General features: G+C 38.4%; 1 protein-coding gene and 1 pseudogene across 1 annotated transcript; one reads left to right on the plus strand and one right to left on the minus strand.

The window, feature by feature from the left end:
* The first annotated feature begins 11,174 nt into the window (after positions 1-11,174).
* On the plus strand, positions 11,175-14,980 carry LOC120164371 (annotated as a pseudogene).
* Positions 14,981-15,296: 316 nt separating this feature from the next.
* On the minus strand, positions 15,297-17,918 carry LOC120164341 (TBC1 domain family member 2A-like). Its single transcript, XM_039174094.1, has 7 exons — positions 17,346-17,918; positions 16,666-16,782; positions 16,301-16,479; positions 16,079-16,172; positions 15,933-16,010; positions 15,724-15,825; positions 15,297-15,566 (listed from the first exon to the last, which is right to left on the minus strand). Exons 1-7 carry the CDS (start codon positions 17,835-17,837, stop codon positions 15,432-15,434), a joined length of 1,197 nt encoding a protein of 398 aa, XP_039030025.1. The 5' UTR covers positions 17,838-17,918; the 3' UTR covers positions 15,297-15,431.
* Between the last annotated feature and the right edge of the window lie 1,548 nt (positions 17,919-19,466).

The following is a 19,466-nucleotide window of genomic DNA, read 5'->3' on the forward strand; positions in this document are numbered from 1 at the left end:
TTGGTAAAATTTTTGGGACTAAATTGAAATATTTTAAAATTTGGAGCTTGTTTTAGAGTTAAAGGAAATTCAGGGACCAAGCCCTAAATTTATCCTAAAAGTGTCGGCATCTTTGGTGATTTAAGCGTGTTTCTGGTTTCAAATCAGAAACCACAAATGTTAAATTGCTTAAGTTTTTCTCCTCCCGTACCCTTACTTCCAAGCCCGATTCTGACGTCGTTCGACGTCCAATCGTAAAATTGAAACCACCGTTCTGTTCATCATCAAGCGAGGAACAAACCCTTCAAATTAATTGAAGTGAAACGCTGCCAAACGTCGGGAATTTTTAGTCAAAGCATCGTCGTTTTTTTAGCTCTATCGCCGGGAAAAACTTAAATTCACCGCCGATCGTTGTTCCGTTTACGACACCTCCTACATCATCGTGTTCCTTGTGTCGTTGCGAGTCCGCCGGTGTCAACCTTGTTCGTCGTCGACGGCGGCGCGTGAGGAGGTGGAGCAGTCAAAGATTCGGCCGAGTTGAAATACGAGCTCTCCGCCGTTCAAAAATTTGAACCGATCGTTGTAAGTATCTCGAAATCGCTCAAAATAATTTTTAGAAATTTTTCCGGGAATTTTCCGACACCGTGGCACTGTTCACGCGCCGCACGCGCCGCCGCAGGGAGAGTGAGCTGCTGGAAAACCGGTTTGACCAGTTTTGAACCGGTTTGACCGGTTCGAACCGGTTTGACCGGTCTGAACCGGTTTGACCGGTCTGAACCGGGTTGACCCGACCCGACCGTTGACCCGACCCGACCGTTGACCGTGACCGTTGACCGTGACCGTTGACCATTGACTTTCTTTGACTAAAACTTAAGATGGCTTTGACCGACCCTTAAACGACCGTAAATCTTTTTCCGAGTATACCTATCCTGATAGTTTTCGACGTGCCAAATCCATTTCCGCAGTCCGTTTCACCAAATTCAAACCCGAAGGTCTCCAAATCGACGGTCAAAGTGGTTGACTTTGACTTTGACCAAGAATTTGGATTTTCGAAAAGTCATACTTTATATTTTTCGACGTCCCGATTCCGATTCCGCAATCCGTTGGCCAAATTCAGACTCGAAATACCCCAAATTGATAGTCAAACTCGGAAAATGCTTAGATACTTAAGAATTTTAGCTTTGAACAATTAAGTAAGATTTGGGGCTGATAAATTATTGTTATTTGAAGGTGCATGAGACTCACCGGATCGTTCGATAGCTCGACCCAGCTCTTCTAGATCAGTTAAACCACATATACCAGTATTCACTCGTAAGACTCGTAAATTTTATGATTTTAGAGATTTATTTATGTTACCCATTAGTAATATAGTGATATTATAAATTAGGTTCGAAAACTGTAGCAGAGCGTGGTGAAACCAGCAATCAGTAGATCCACGATTTGAACCTATTATCGAGGTGTGTTCCCTATTTATTATTGAACTGTTTTAATTGTTTTAATATGTGGTACACTGAATTCTTTGGTTACCGTATTGTTGATGCACCGATTTAATGTGATGATTTATGGATTATGACTGTTATCTGATATTTGTTTTGAAATGGTATAGAATTACCATGTTTATGGTTTTATGGAATTTATAACACGGTGCAATTGAATTTTTGGAATATGAATTTATAAAGTACAGCTCTGACCAAGCTGGAAAATTTTACGGACCTAATGTGACTCTTAGGTAGGCTCTGCGGCCCTGAGATCATTCTCGGGTAGGCCCTGCGGCCCTAAGATGTGTTCTTAGGTAGGCCCCACGGCCCCGAAATCTATCTTGGGTAGACTCTCAGGCCCTAAGATGTTCCCTTAGGGTAACGCTTTTTAAAGAGATTTACTGCAGTATAATTTTATGAGACTTTTTGGACTATGATATGTTTAGTGTACCTATAGTGATTTTATGGTAATGTTGGGACACACTGAGCCTAGCTCACTTTTCGAAAATGTTTTTCCCTTTCAGATACTGTTGGTTAGATACCCTGGATTGAGCACTTGGAGGATCAACATATCTCTTGAAGTATATCTGATTGTAATGTTTTTACCTTGCAAGTTGACTTTATTTTGTTGACATTGACCTTATTTAAAAGTATGGGATTTTAATATGATGACATTTTTACTATTACTATTCGGTTTATCGTGATTTGATTTTTAAGATATGTTTTAAATTAATTTATTATTTATTGGTATTATATTTACAAGTTAGGTTTTGATAGTATGATTTATTATAATTTCATGTCATTTATAATGTGATTTTACATTGTTTGAATAACGGTTTCGGAAAAATGTCTTAAAGAATCATAATGTGATCCACTAGACTTAGTCGAAACGCATAGGCCGGGTCTAGGGGGTTACATTTATTGGTATCAGAGCTTTTGGTTTTTAAACCTCGGACTGTGTATGAGTCCAAATTGAAAATACGATTTTGAAATATTTACAAAACGAGTTACTAAGGTAATGTCACAAAGTTATTAAATTTTTAACTGTGTTCGAGACTCCAAGTGCTTATCTAACCCTAAGTTTTATCTTCTGTAGCAAACTTGAGATCCACCAAAAATGAGTGCTAGACGTGGTCGTCGAACTAGCCGTGGACGAGGTCGAGTGGCTAGATTTGCAGATCCGATCAATGAGATACGAGTAGATCCCCCACCTCCGATAGGTGATCCTGCTCCTTCGACCCCAACGAATCTGCCTCCTACCGATGGTATTGGCATGACTACACCGATCATAGGAGCGACCGATATTGAGCCAGAATCTACTGGAGTTGCTTTGGATGAGACTTTTGGTAGACAGTTTTTGCAGTTGATACAGGGAGCAGTCAGAGCTGCTGGTGTTGTATCTAAGGTTCCTATTTCGCAAACTCTAATTGCTAATGGGGTCAGGACTTTTGGAGGACAGCTTGGAGGAATTCCTACTGAAGCAGAAGATTGGCTACAGGATACAGAAAGACGCATGGATCAGTTGGGTTTGGACTCAACTAAGAGATATTTGGGGGCAGTAGCGATGTTAGATGGCAATGCCCACACATGGTGGGAGTCAGTGACCGGTAGTGTTCCTACCGATCGTTTGACATGGGATTTCTTCAAGGAGCGTTTTCGGAGCCGATTCTTGGGTGAGCGCTACTTAGTCCAGATACGACAGCAGTTTCAAGACTTGGTTCAGGGTGACATGACTGTTTCAGAGTATGAGATAGAGTTCTTGAAATTGTTAAAGTATGGAATCAGTCTGGTGTCTACCGAGAGAGATCGATGTCGTAAATTTGCCTTTGGACTCAGATACGAGCTACGTAGGCAGGTGGTAGCCCTTCAAGATGAGATTTTTGATGTGCTGGTAAGCAGAGCCAAGGATGCTGAGGAGATGGAGGCGTTAGCTTCTGGTAGAGAGCGTGTTGATCAGGAGCAATCTAGGAAATCTTTTGGCCCTACTGAATTATCCGCACAGTCCGGTAAGAGGACTCATACTTCAGCCCCTCAGAGGAGCAATACACGCTTCAGGCCTACTGTATCATCACCTTCAACTGTTAGTAGAGGTGGTTCTTCGGTTCCGGTTCTAGTGCCTCAGTGTGACTTTTGTGGGAAACGACACACGGGAGAGTGTTATAGGAAGACCGGAGCATGTTTTTATTGTGGATCTAGTGGACATTTTCGGAGGGATTGTCCTCAGCTAGCTTCGTCTGAGCGGATCGCTACCCAGACTCCTGTGCGTTCTCAGACTACAGTACAGACTCCAATTAGAGATCGTAGCCAAGTAAAGGCTCGTGGTTCAGCGTCCAGGACAGACAGTAGAGCTCGACCTCAGCAAAATAGAGGGCCAACAGTTTCTGAGGCTAGACAGCCAGCTTTGGTTTATGCCACTAGACGACGTGATGACAGAGATGAGCCAGAGGTTATTGCAGGTACATTTACTATTTATTCTATCCCATACTTTGCATTACTGGACAATGGCTCCACTCACTCCTATGTATCGAGCTCAGTATCTCGAAACCTTCAGATTCCGATAGAGAACACTGAAAATACTGTTACAGTTACGAGTCCAGTAGGACAAGCGGTATTAGTGAATAAAGTATTTCGGCGTTGTCCTCTCGAGGTTCAGGGAGAAATTTTTCTCGCTGATCTTATGGAACTTCCTTTAGAGGAGTTCGATCTAATTCTTGGAATGGATTGGTTGAATAAACACAAGGTAAAGCTGGATTGCGAATACAAGCGGGCTACTCTGAAGACTTCAGATGGTCGGACTGTTGTGTTAATTGGTGAACGGCGTGGCTATCTCTCCAATATAGTTTCAGCGATGGAAATTGATCGTATGATCCGGAAGGGATATGAGACCTTCATTGCTTGTATTTTGAACACCAAAGGTGCATTGTCCACGATCGAGGAGATTCGTACAGTTAGCGAGTTTCCTGATGTTTTTCCGGAGGAGTTGCCTGGGTTACCTCCTGATAGAGAGGTAGAGTTCGAGATTGAGACTTATATGGGATCTTCACCTATTTCTATGGCACCTTATCGAATGGCTCCAAAAGAACTTAAGGAGTTGAAGGTCCAATTGCAAGAATTACACGATCGAGGGTTTATCCGACATAGTACTTCACCGTGGGGAGCTCCAGTTCTGTTCGTGAAAAAGAAGGATGGGTCGCTAAGATTATGTATTGACTATCGGAAATTGAACAAGATGACAGTCAAGAATAAATACCCACTACCCAGGATTGATGACTTATTTGATCAATTGCGAGGAGCTACTGTATTCTCTAAGATTGATCTTCGTTCGGGGTATTATCAATTGAAAGTCAAAGGATCTGATGTTGCAAAAACGGCCATTCGCACTAGATACGGTCATTATGAATTTTTAGTGATGCCTTTTGGTTTGACGAACGCTCCTGCAGCTTTCATGGATTTGATGAATCGGGTGTTCCGACCATATTTGGATCAATTTGTGGTGGTCTTCATTGACGATATTCTGATCTATTCTCGTACTGAGCCAGAGCATGACGAGCATTTGAAAATCGTTCTACGGACTTTGAGAGAGCATCGTCTATATGCCAAACTAAGCAAGTGTGAGTTTTGGCTTCAAGAAGTGTCGTTTTTGGGGCATATTATTTCTGCGCGAGGTGTTCAGGTCGATCCCAGCAAGATAGAGGCTATTATAAATTGGAAACGACCCAAGAACATCTCTGAGATCCGCAGTTTCTTGGGCTTGGCTGGTTATTATCGACGTTTTGTTGAGGGCTTCTCGATCATTGCTTCTCCTTTGACAAAGTTGTTAAGGAAGAATGTGCCATTTGATTGGGGCGAGACACAACAGGAGAGCTTTGAGAAATTAAAGGTGGTTTTGACTCAAGCATCGGTGTTGATTCAACCACAGTCCGGGAAGGATTTTACAGTGTATAGTGATGCTTCACATTCAGGACTTGGTTGTGTTTTAATGCAGGAAAGTAAGGTGGTGGCTTATGCATCCCGTCAGCTGCGACCGCATGAGTGTAATTATCCTACTCACGATTTGGAGTTAGCAGCAGTGATTTTTGCCTTGAAGATTTGGAGACACTATCTTTATGGAGAAAAGTGTTATATTTTCACGGATCATAAGAGCTTAAAGTATCTCCTGACCCAGAAGGAGCTTAATTTGAGACAACGGCGCTGGCTAGAGCTTCTGAAGGATTATGATTGTGTGATTGATTATCACCCTGGTAAAGCTAACATTGTAGCGGATGCTTTGAGTCGAAAGGCAGTGTCGGAGTTGAGATCTTTAATGGCCAGGATGAATTTATATGACGATGGCACTTTATTAGCAGAATTGCAAGTTAAGCCGACCTTGGTTGATGAGATCAAGGCTAAACAACCCCTTGATAGCTCCTTGCTTTCCATCTTTGAGCAAGTAGAGCAGGAGACAAACTTGGATTACGCAATTGATCAGGATGAAGTTTTATGTTTTAAAAGTAGATATTGTGTGCCTGATGATGCTGAGTTGAGGCAGACTATCCTTATTGAGGCTCATAGTAGTCCATATGCTATGCACCCCGGAGGAGATAAGATGTACCGGAATTTGAGAGAGAGGTATCATTGGATTGGGATGAAGAAAGACATATCTAATTTTGTGGCTAGGTGTTTGACTTGTCAGCAAGTTAAGGCAGAACATCAACATCCATCAGGTTTGTTACAGCCTATCAAGATTCCTGAATGGAAATGGGAGCGTATTACTATGGATTTTGTTACCGGTTTACCTATGACTCCTTCGAAAAAAGATTCAGTTTGGGTAATTGTTGACAGACTTACAAAGTCAGCTCACTTCATTCCTGTGCGGGTAAATTATACTTTGGACAAGCTGGCGAGATTGTATATTTCAGAGATTGTCCGATTGCATGGTGTTCCATTGTCTATTATTTCTGATCGAGATCCGAGATTTACTTCGAGATTTTGGAAGGCGCTACATACGGCTTTGGGAACAAGATTGGATTATAGCACATCATTTCATCCACAAACTGATGGTCAATCTGAGAGAGTGATTCAGATTCTGGAGGATATGCTGCGGGGTTGCGTAATTGATTTTCATGGTAGCTGGGAGAACTTTTTGCCTTTGGCTGAATTTGCTTACAACAACAGTTATCAGACCAGCATTCATATGGCACCTTATGAAGCACTCTATGGGCGTAAATGTCGTACTCCGATCTGTTGGACTGAGTTGCGTGATAGGAAAACGTTGGGACCTGAGTTAGTGCGAGAGACGGAGGACACAGTTAGATTGATACGTGACCGTTTGAAAGAGGCATTTGATAGGCAGAAGTCTTATGCAGATCAGAGAAGGAAAGATATACAATTTGAGGTTGGAGATCAGGTCTTTTTGAAAGTTTCACCCTGGAAGAAAGTATTGAGATTTGGGCGTAAGGGTAAATTGAGTCCAAGATTTATTGGACCATTTCGTATCTTGAAGAGGGTAGGACCTGTTGCATATCAGCTTGAGTTGCCTTCTGAGCTAAGTCGTATTCATGATGTCTTTCATGTATCAATGTTGAGGAGATACTATCCAGATCCAAGTCACATTATTCAGGTTGAAGAAGTAGAGCTGAGACCTGATTTTTCATATGAAGAGGAGCCCATTCAGATCTTAGAAAGAGATGAGCGAGTTCTTCGGAATAGGCGTATTCCAATGGTCAAAGTTCAGTGGAGTAATCGTAGCCCCTCAGAAGCTACTTGGGAGACATTGGAGTCAATGGAGACTCAATTTCCTCATCTATTTTCATAAGGTAAATTTCGAGGACGAAATTTCTTGTAGAGGGGGAGAATTGTAACAACCCGGAAAAATTTAGAATAATATTAAATTGAAATTGGAGGTTAATTGTGAAAATTGGTAAAATTTTTGGGACTAAATTGAAATATTTTAAAACTTGGAGCTTGTTTTAGAGTTAAAGGAAATTCAGGGACCAAGCCCTAAATTTATCCTAAAAGTGTCGGCAGCTTTGGTGATTTAAGCGTGTTTCTGGTTTCAAATCAGAAACCACAAATGTTAAATTGCTTAAGTTTTTCTCCTCCTGTACCCTTACTTCCAAGCCCGATTCCGACGTCGTTCGACGTCCAATCGTAAAATTGAAACCACCGTTGTGTTCATCATCAAGCGAGGAACAAACCCTTCAAATTAATTGAAGTGAAACGCTGCCAAACGTCGGGAATTTTCAGTCAAAGCATCGTCGTTTTTTTAGCTCTATCGCCGGGAAAAACTTAAATTCACCGCCGATCGTTGTTCCGTTTACGACACCTCCTACATCATCGTGTTCCTTGTGTCGTTGCGAGTCCGCCGGTGTCAACCTTGTTCGCCGTCGACGACGGCGCGTGAGGAGGTGGAGCAGTCAAAGATTCGGCCGAGTTGAAATACGAGCTCTCCGCCGTTCAAAAATTTGAACCGATCGTTGTAAGTATCTCGAAATCGCTCAAAATAATTTTTAGAAATTTTTCCGGGAATTTTCCGACACCGTGGCACTGTTCACGCGCCGCACGCGCCGCCGCAGGGAGAGTGAGCTGCTGGAAAACCGGTTTGACCAGTTTTGAACTGGTTTGACCGGTTCGAACCGGTTTGACCGGTCTGAACCGGGTTGACCCGACCCGATCGTTGACCCGACCCGACCGTTGACCGTGACCGTTGACCGTGACCGTTGACCGTTGACTTTCTTTGACTAAAACTTAAGATGGCTTTGACCGACCCTTAAACGACCGTAAATCTTTTTCCGAGTATACCTATCCTGATAGTTTTCGACGTGCCAAATCCATTTCCGCAGTCCGTTTCACCAAATTCAAACCCGAAGGTCTCCAAATCGACGGTCAAAGTGGTTGACTTTGACTTTGACCAAGAATTTGGATTTTCGAAAAGTCATACTTTATATTTTTCGACGTCCTGATTCCGATTCCGCAATCCGTTGGCCAAATTCAGACTCGAAATACCCCAAATTGATAGTCAAACTCGGAAAATGCTTAGATACTTAAGAATTTTAGCTTTGAACAATTAAGTAAGATTTGGGGCTGATAAATTATTGTTATTTGAAGGTGCATGAGACTCACCGGATCGTTCGATAGCTCGACCCAGCTCTTCTAGATCAGTTAAACCACGTATACCAGTATTCACTCGTAAGACTCGTAAATTTTATGATTTTAGAGATTTATTTATGTTACCCATTAGTAATATAGTGATATTATAAATTAGGTTCGAAAACTGTAGCAGAGCGTGGTGAAACCAACAATCAGTAGATCCACGATTTGAACCTATTATCGAGGTGTGTTCCCTATTTATTATTGAACTGTTTTAATTGTTTTAATATGTGGTACACTGAATTCTTTGGTTATCGTATTGTTGATGCACCGATTTAATGTGATGATTTATGGATTATGACTGTTATCTGATATTTGTTTTGAAATGGTATAGAATTACCATGTTTATGGTTTTATGGAATTTATAACACGGTGCAATTGAATTTTTGGAATATGAATTTATAAAGTACAGCTCTGATCAAGCTGGAAAATTTTACGGACCTAATGTGACTCTTAGGTAGGCTCTGCGGCCCTGAGATCATTCTCGGGTAGGCCCTGCGGCCCTAAGATGTGTTCTTAGGTAGGCCCCACGGCCCCGAAATCTATCTTGGGTAGGCTCTCAGGCCCTAAGATGTTCCCTTAGGGTAACGCTTTTTAAAGAGATTTACTGCAGTATAATTTTATGAGACTTTTTGGACTATGATATGTTTAGTGTACCTATAGTGATTTTATGGTAATGTTGGGACACACTGAGCCTAGCTCACTTTTCGAAAATGTTTTCCCCTTTCAGATACTGTTGGTTAGATACCCTGGATTGAGCACTTGGAGGATCAACATATCTCTTGAAGTATATCTGATTGTAATGTTTTTACCTTGCAAGTTGACTTTATTTTGTTGACATTGACCTTATTTAAAAGTATGGGATTTTAATATGATGACATTTTTACTATTACTATTCGGTTTATCGTGATTTGATTTTTAAGATATGTTTTAAATTAATTTATTACTTATTGGTATTATATTTACAAGTTAGGTTTTGATAGTATGATTTATTATAATTTCATGTCATTTATAATGTGATTTTACATTGTTTGAATAACGGTTTCGGAAAAATGTCTTAAAGAATCATAATGTGATCCACTAGACTTAGTCGAAACGCATAGGCCGGGTCTAGGGGGTTACACTCCAGGTTGGATCGGGTTATCCACATCGGTCTAAAGGGGTTACAAATATTGTATTAAAGCTCAATTTTTTAAAAGTACCACATTTTCTTAATCTACAATGAGATTAATTAATTGCACATAAAAAAACAATGAGATTAATTATATTTAATGAAAATTTTCAGGAAACAATAAATAATTTTAGTCATGCTTACAAACATTATTTACTATTCTTATCTTTTGTTAACAATAGTATTCTATTGAATGCAGAAATAAATTATTTTATTTATTATAGATAAATCTAAAAAAATTACTTCATTAGCAAAAATGTCTTAATAAATAAGGAAGAAAAGCAATATACTGAATTACCAATATTGTGTTTTTATTCATTTAATAAATAGATAATTTAATTTAATGGCAAAAAAACTCATTTATTTATTTATTATTATTATTATTATTTAAATAAAAGTCCAGAGTTTTATTTAAATTTAAATAAAGCCATTTTCTCGTTCTCTTCTCTCTCTCTCACTCTGTCTTATTCACATTTGCAATCGGCAGTGTTCGCGGGTTATCTGAGGACTAGGTGCGCATCACGCTTTTCTCTCATCCTCATTTCCATTCACTCAATTCCAATATCACCCATACGATCACCTCGCTCTCTTTCTCTCTTACAAAGCGAACAAAGACAAAAAAAAAATGGAGGAAACCACCCTTCTATTTTAGTTTCTCTTAAGGTTCTTCTTCTTCTTTTGTCTTTTACATTCTTACAGTACATGGGTCATTTTCTGTTTCGATAAATTTGATGTCTTTTTTGATATAGAAAGGTTGTTTTTTTATTATTATTTTCCTATTCAATTATATGTATGCATGCACGTCCCATGCACGTCAGTTTTTTTCTTTTGATTTCTTTGTAAAGTGACCATTAATTGTTGTAAAGTAAGTGATCATTAAGTGGCCAATTTGTTGAAATTAATGACTAAACTTTAGGTGATTGAAAGTTGACAACAATAAAGATTCATATATGGCAATAATAATAATTCATAGTTGACATTAATTTAGTCAATGTACTTTAAGGTATTTACAAGATTAATCATTAAGTTTTAACTATAAATACCCTAACTCATTTGTTTCAAAATCATTCCAAATTATTCTAGCTTTCTCTCAATACTAGAGAATTTAGAGAGTTTTCTTGAGAGTTGTTTTCTCATTTTTATCAAGAGATAATTGTCATTGTTTTCTCCTTGTTAGATCAAGAAAAGTTCCACGTAAATTTTATGTCTTATTTATCTTCATTTTTATTTTCTCAAATTATCAATTGTAATTTTGTTCGATCCGATAGTCATATTCCGCAACAATTTCTGCATTTGTTGGATCTTTTGTTTTATTGAATTTTCATTGTCTTTAAGTGTTATGCAATCTGAACGTAAATAATCTTTGATTTGGTGTGTGAGTAGGGGTTGGAATTTGGTGTGAAAAAACAAGGCGAACCATGTCTAGTTATCAAGGTGTGCTTGTTTCTGATCAATGGCTTCAAAGCCAGTTCACTCAAGTCGAGCTACGAACCCTCAAATCCAAGGTAACCTTTTCTTTTCCTTTCTTCTTCATCTTCTTCTTTGATTCTTTTCATAATTGGTTTGTATGGAAGTGAAATAATGCATCATGTTCTAAAAGATTACAATTTTGATTCCTAATTCTTCAAAGTACGATTTTTTTCGTTTGCAATAACAATTGTAGGTTACCTTATTGTACAAGTTTATATGGTGTATTGGAAATTCTTGTTTGACATGGAACTTGGATTGTTTTATTGTTGCATTTAGTTTTTCTCTGCGAGGACTCAACAAGGTCGTGTTACTCTGGCCGAGCTGCCGCCAGTTTTAGCCATTTTGAAAGCTTTCAGTGAAATGTTCAATGAGGATGAGATTAAGACTATCTTGGAAGAGACGCACGGTGACATGGGCGAAGAAATTGATTTCGAGGCCTTTCTTCGGGTAAGTCTTTTAAGTATAGCATCTGATGTACTTTTCTTGTATGCCATTGCTAATTATTCAATATATGAAATGTTGTCAATTAATGTTTCCTGATGTTTGTGATTTGATCATACGATTTTCTCCTTGTATCTTGCTTAGAGGCAATGATTGGATTTGGTGAATTGGCAGGCTTATTTAACTTTGCAAGGTCGTGCAATCGAAAAATCAGGCAGTACTAGATCTTCATTTATCAAGTCAACCACAACCACTTTTCACCATGCTATTAATGAATCCGAGAAGGCTTCTTATGTGAAACATATCAATAACTATCTGGCAGAGGATAAATTCTTGAAAGATATTCTTCCAATTGATCCAGCCACAGATGCTTTATTTGAGCTTGCTAAAGATGGAGTTCTTCTCTGGTTGGTTCGATGGACCTACTTGACTTTGCTATAGTCCTTATCAAATCATGATTTGATGTTTTTAGTTGCTTTCATGCAGCAAGCTTATCAATATAGCTGTTCCTGGGACCATAGACGAGCGAGCTATTAACACAAAAAAGGTTCTTAATCCCTGGGAGAGGAATGAGAATCACACTCTTTGTCTTAATTCTGCAAAAGCTATCGGTTGCACCGTGGTTAATATCGGCACACAAGACCTTGTTGAAGGAAGAGTAAGTGATGCTCCTTTTCTAGTACCGATTTAGGTGTCATGCTTGCTTTTTAATATAACTTGTACAATATTTTAACTTATCCAATCTTCTTCCCTCCCAGCCTCATCTGGTACTTGGATTGATTTCTCAAATTATTAAGGTATTCAGCTGAAACTTCTTTTAAACTTTGTATTTGTAATTGTCGAATCACAGAAGCCATACTGATCGTATCTGTTTCCTTAAACCATCAATGTTTCAAGGGATACATTTTTGTTGTTACATTGCTAGTATTGTTTACATGGTTGTGACTTCAGATTCAACTACTAGCTGATCTCAATCTGAAGAAAACTCCTCAACTTGTGGAACTGGTGGATAGCAGCAAGGTTGGAGAATGTTAATTTGTTATTCTTTGTGACGATATCAGATTCCGGATAATATTCGTTTTTCAGGTTGGAAACAACTTCTGTTAACCTTTTGTATAAATTTTGTAGGTGGAGGAGCTTAGGAGTTTAGGACCTGAAAAGGTGTTACTGAAATGGATGAATTTTCATTTGAAGAAAGCTGGATATCAAAAGCAAGTTACAAACTTCTCTACAGATTTGAAGGTGGGAAAACTCACTGATTTTGATTAATTCTACTTGTGGAATGCCAATTTTATATACAAAAATGTATTTATGATCATGGTTTCAGTGTTGTATTAATCTTTAGGTTTCGGCCTTAAGTTCCATGAACTGGTGAAACAAATGCAGGGTGTTTAAATGTCTCGGTCTCTCAAACTTTAGAGCTCCTCCTATGGAAAAGGATTTGCCTGTCTATACCATTTGCAGTTTTCTAGTGTGAATGATGTATCATCAACCTATTTATTTGCAGGATGGAGAGGCATATGCACATCTGCTTAACGCACTTGCTCCCGAACACAGTACGCGTGAAACGTTGGAGACACAGGATCCGACAGAAAGAGCAAACAAAGTTCTTGAGATGGCAGAAAAATTGGGTTGCAAAAGATATCTCACTCCTACTGATATTGTTGAGGGCTCTGCAAATCTCAACCTTGCATTCGTTGCACAAATATTCCAGAACAGGTGAGAAAAAATGTTTTCTTTTCCCTATGTCTGAACTAAGTTTCCATTCTCATTTATATTAGCTTGTCCCTGTTTATTTTCATTTTCCTCAACTACATTTTCTATTATCACCTGGTGATCTCATTAATTTCTGGTTTATTTCTTATATGCGCTGACTTGTTCCCTTGGGGACACATGATTATATGAAGTATTTAATTAGGATATGATTTTCTTCCTGCATGAATGGCTTATCAACTGACAGCAAAACGTCGACCTTTGCTGAGATGATGACTGATGATGCAGAAACATCGCGCGAAGAGAGATGCTTCCGCTTTTGGATGAATAGTCTTGGTATCGATTCGTATGTCAACAATGTTTATGAAGATGTTAAAAACGGGTAACGAGTTCTTTTTGCGTCTAAAATTTGCCAGCAGTATCAAGTGGTGATTGAATCTTCTTTGGTATTCATCCTTTTGTGGCTGCAGATGGACTCTGTTGGAGGTTATGGAGAAAATTTACCCCGGATCGGTTAACTGTAAGCTTGCGAATAAGCCTCCTATAAAGATGCCATTTAAACAGGTTGAGAATTGCAATCAAATAGTACAGATATGCAAGGAGTTGAACTTATCACTCGTCAATGTAGCTGGCAATGATATTGTGGCCGGAAACAAGAAACTTATACTAGGTAACATCTTCCGGCTTCCATTCTTCTCTTTCTTTGTTAAAAGATGAGGCTGTTATTTTCTTCTGTAATACAACTTTAATATTCTCATTTTCTTGTTTTGTTTACCTCACTTTCAGCATTTCTGTGGCAACTGATGAGGTTTTCTATGCTACAACTCCTTAAAAACTTGAGAGCTAAAGAAATTACGGATGCAGACATCCTGAACTGGGCTAACAGAACAGTAAAGCAGGCAGGTCGAAAATCTCAAATGGAGAGCTTCAAGGTAGTACATAAGCAACAAAGAGAGAACCATGTCTTAATATTTCGATTGTAACAGAGATACTGACACACTGGTTTTTACTGGACTATCGCTCTTAGGATAAAAGCCTTTCGACTGGTGTATTCTTCCTCGAGCTTCTTAGTGCAGTGGAACCGAGGGTCGTTAACTGGGGTCTGGTTACCAAGGGACAAACTGGTATGGTGTTATTCCATTATTATACTAATGTGTCATTTTCCTTATGTTATATGGCACTTCTGCAATATAAATAACCTGCCATGGCTGTGCTTTTTGTTGTATCAATAAAGAGGTGTATTGTTTTGTTGTCATTGACTTTGCAGATGAAGATAAGAAGTTGAATGCAACTTATATAATCAGTGTTGCGCGGAAACTTGGGTGTTCCATTTTCTTGTTGCCTGAGGATGTCATTCAGGTATATATTTCCGAAATTCGATAACCATAATCCCTTCTCTATATCTTATCTGATTTTAAATTATTGACGATATCATCCGTGTTATTAACAGGTGAACCAGAAAATGATGCTTACTTTGACTGTCAGCATCATGTACTGGAGCCTACAGAAGCAGGAAGCAGGTAGCAGCAGGAAATGAAAACGTTTTGGATGAGTTATCTTAGCCGACGGAAGGTGAGGCGACAACACCCTCCGGTGAAATGTCCGATTTGGCTGTTGATTCGGTTTCAGAATCCCCTACAGCTGAAGAATAGGATGGTAATGACAAATAACTATAGGGAGCTTTCTAATTCTCTTCCCTTATTCTTTTGCTCGAAAAAACCGGAACTAGAGGGTCTACTTCTAGTTTCTGTTCATTGCTTTTTTGTAGACCACAGGAGAAGAAGAAATGGGACTAATATAAATTTAATATTCGCTGGATTGCGTTGATTATGCTTGAATAATGCATTATATAACATTAGCCTTCTTTCAAATCTTTGTAATAGTCTTAATGGCAAATCCCTGTTGAACAGTGTATATGGAATCAAAACTCAACACTGAATTCATTAGCAAAGAAACTTGAACTGTTTAAAACTGCGTATGGGCTACAAAATTTACATTTTACCTGGTCCTTGGCAATGACAACACGAGTTTTAAGTTCATTCAAGAAATTGTTACTTGTCATCAGTTCTGAGAGAGTTTAGTCTTCTTAGTCTCTGATCAAGCTCTTTCATTACTTCTGGTTCTTGCTTTTTCCTTTGTTTTGATATCGTGTTTGTCGTCATAAAACCGATCTTATCAAACGCAACCTGTAGACGTAACAAGGTCCATGTCATGGGTATATTATAGATTTCCGAATTATGTTTAACAAGGTCAATAGATAACGAGGAAGAAGCATGGAAAGTTATAAGACAAGAAGAATATTGGGAAAGAAAAAAAAACAAAACAAATGATGAATTGTCTTACCGTCAATAACTCATCAGGATCGTAAAGGTGATGGGTAGTTCTTTGTAATATATTAATAACATCGCCAACCTGATGCGTTAGAAGCAACTCATCTTCCTTCATCTGTGCAAAAGCAGATCAAAACCTTTAGTGGTTTTAGGGAAAATGCGTCAAAGTAAGTTCCCGACTTAATTGGAATGTGAAGAGTGAAAAGGTAATGACATTGGTACCTTAAATATAGCCAAAGCTACATGAAATAGAACCTTTGCCCCCTCGTAGAATAGGACATCCCACACCCGCAGAGTTGTCTGGACAAATAGCCCAACAAAGATTAAAAAAAAAGATAGTCCGGACGGTAATGATATATCGTTCTAACCTCTGAAGGCAAGCTTTTAGAAAAGAGGCAAAGGAACCACTCAGTAGCGACGAGGGAGACATCAAATTCCAATGATTCCAAATGAGCAGAAATCCTGCATTTTTGTGATCCGATTTTCAACAAGATAAACTTCAACTTTAATGCATAGCTAAAACATATTGCTTTACATCAAGAAGAGGATAAAGAAACAAATAAAAATAAAATAGTTTAATCCTCAACTACCTTGGGCACTTCTTGGCAAGCAAATCTTTGAAAACCCTTTGCTCAACATGGCATCCAGATAAGTTATTTGTATAGCAGTCATTAACTAAAACATTTTCGAGGAGGACGGCAAGCATCCAAAATGCATCTTCCTCTGTTTTCATAACAAGCAATAGCAATGCAGCAACATAATTTAAGCCCTACACCAAGGCATATAAATTTCAGTGACTCAACAAAGAGCAAAGGTAAGCAAGAAATAAGACATAGGTATCATTGCCACAATCATATAACGGAATTGGATAAAATCACCATCTTCAAATTGTTGAAACCATAAGCGTGTACTTTCATGTGCTGAAATACAAAATGCTATTGTTGATGAACTTCACCTGACAGTAGCCTACATCAGAATCACGAAAAGAATACCCCACAAGCACACGTCGGAGAGTTGCATGGCCCTCTGGAGTGTCTAACCATGGATGACCGGGAAAGGTTCGTGGAAGGTCCTGCAAGTATATATAATAGAAAGGCTCAAACCAGATTTCTCAAAAGTCACAATTCTAGGTTATATCAATCAACAATTTCATGTCAAACCATCACATTCATTGTAATTTTCACAAGTATTTTTCAAAGATTCGGTTGTAATCTTCATCACTAAAGAGAAAATTAAGTGCATTTGGTAAATCCTCGATCCAGTTAGATATCAAACTGAATATAATCCTTGTTCTCAATGATATAAATTCAATTTCAGCATTTTCATCGGCACATGATTTTGATCCTAACCTCTTCCGATTTCACTAGAAACAAACCCTTCCCTCAGCAGATCAAATCCTTCTTATGTGATTTTCCTCAAACAAACTTCTTTCAATTATGAATGGACAAGAATCTTATGTGAATTACACTCCAAAACCCCAATATTAACTTAAGAAACCATCCTTGTATTTAGGTTCATCATCAGATATGTAGTTCCAACTCCAAAGTCATTATGCAAACTCAATCAAATATCCAATTAAAACAACAAACAATTCAATCAAGCAAATGCAAAATAACCCTTGATGTAAGAACTTACATGATCTATCTGCCTTGTAGCAGGTGTGACCTTACCATCTACCGCCTTTGTCAAATCATTATAATAACTTTCAGGCACCGTAGACTTCTTCTTAGCAGCACCAGAAAGCGAAAACCAAACCTTAGGCCTAAGCACAGGGGGAATACCTTTCCTAATAAGCTTCTTCAATGTCATCGAATTAGCCAGAGCTGACAACTTGATTGAAGATTTCAACACAATCACTTCAGATATCGAAGAAATTTGTGGCTGCAAATACCAATTGGCTCCTTTGCTTGCTTCAAGTGCCCACCAAACTCGCCCTTGTTGCCTTACTTTCTCTCTCACCTCATTCAACACATTAACATCGTCCACATTGCCTTCAACAGTGAACCCATAAAGGTCTTCGAATTTCACTGTAAGATTAGCCCTCCTTGTATGGATGCTCGGCCTTAAGATTGGGAATTGTGCTTGCAATTCCAAAGCAAGGTCGGTTTTGCTCCGGGCACCGAACATTTTTTCTGTTTTTGAAAGATCAAGATAGAAAGAAGGAAAGGCTTAATGTGGGTTTTTGTCAAAAATGAGAGAAAGGTACAACCTTTAATTCATGAAAGGGTCAATCTTTTGAAGCTTGCAGCTTTAGGAATTTGAAGAAAGGCTGAGTCATGAAAGTGGGTTTTATTTAAAGAAAAAAGAAAGAAAGAAAGAGGATGAGTTTACAAGCAACGCAGAGAAGAAAACTCTTAACATTTGGATCATATGACTGAGGAAGACAAATGAATTATTAAAAAAAAAACCGGAAATGTGAAAGCTCCAAAAACAAATAATAATTAAAATATCAAAAGTAAAACCCAGAAAACAGATTCTTTTTGTTCAGCAAAATCTTCTTAAAAAAAGGGAGTGAATATTACTATTTTTTCTTATAATTTCCGAAAATCAGAGAAGAAGAACAGTTTGGATAACGGTAAGGTGGGATTAATCTGAGTCCCTCTTTCTCAACAGTAAAAATTACTCCACATTGATCTCTTAACAACATAAAGGAAAAGGAATTGTTTAAGCTTTAAAAAAATAAAAGAAAGTAAAAATGGAAATTTGTTTACGATTTATTAGTTTCTTTCTTTGCTTTGGTTTCTATAAAAACAAAAGTAATGGATGGTTAACTGTGGCTTTGGATTTGGTAAGACATGATGTGCAATACATGGGTAGCGTTAGACTTCAGCATTCAAAAAAAATCCACCTTTTTTTCTTTTACCAAACTATCCTATGCCCGTGACCTTATTTGTACAGTTTACACTTAAAAACAGATAAATTACCCTGTTGGTCCATTTTATTTTTAATCCTTCTTATTTTAGATATCATTTTTGAAAAAAAATAATGTTTTTGATCACTTATTTATTGATCTATTATATTTTAGTCATTAAACCGTTAACTCTCGTTAGTTTAATGACGTGATATGTTGATAAAATAATTCATTTCTAAATTTTTATTTTCTTTATCGTCTTCAAAAAAAATCTCTGAAATTTCATTTTCTCCAAAAACAATCTCTCTTTTCTAACCTTCGTCCTTATTGTTGCATGTCCTTTGTCCAAACCCAACTCATTCGTACCCTCGACATCATTCGTCCAAACCCCACACACCCATGTCATTGTACCTTATGTCGACACCCGTGTCTCTATAATAAATTCCTTGCCTATCGTCTTTATCGTTCATCTAAATTCTAATAATCTCTTGACTCCCTCTACTTTACCATGTTGTGCGTTTAAGGATTAGGGTTACCCGAGCTCGATCGACTACACCTAATCGACTACCTCACATCCCCTACTATAAAGCTCATTGGTTGCCTAGTATCTTGAACCCCTTGATGTCCTATCTCATTTGAACCGCTAGTCACCACTTTGCTAAAATCACAACTCTACTGGATGTCATAGTCGTAACCTCCACTGATGCATCGTCCCCTATCTCTCTCAAATGCCTGACTCATCTTAACCCCTTTGAACAGCGCTTATCGCCCTTACATCTGAAATCTTAGACCCTCACCTAATCCTTGGTAACCTAGGCACTCTAGCGTTGCTCAATTGAACACCCAAACACTCCAATCGATTACATGTGTTTGTTTTCATGTCATCCCTTGTAAACTCATACCCT

Source organism: Hibiscus syriacus, unplaced genomic scaffold (assembly GCF_006381635.1).
Source record: "Hibiscus syriacus cultivar Baekdansim isolate YM2019G1 unplaced genomic scaffold, ASM638163v2 tig00002919_pilon, whole genome shotgun sequence".
Lineage (NCBI taxonomy): Eukaryota > Viridiplantae > Streptophyta > Magnoliopsida > Malvales > Malvaceae > Hibiscus > Hibiscus syriacus.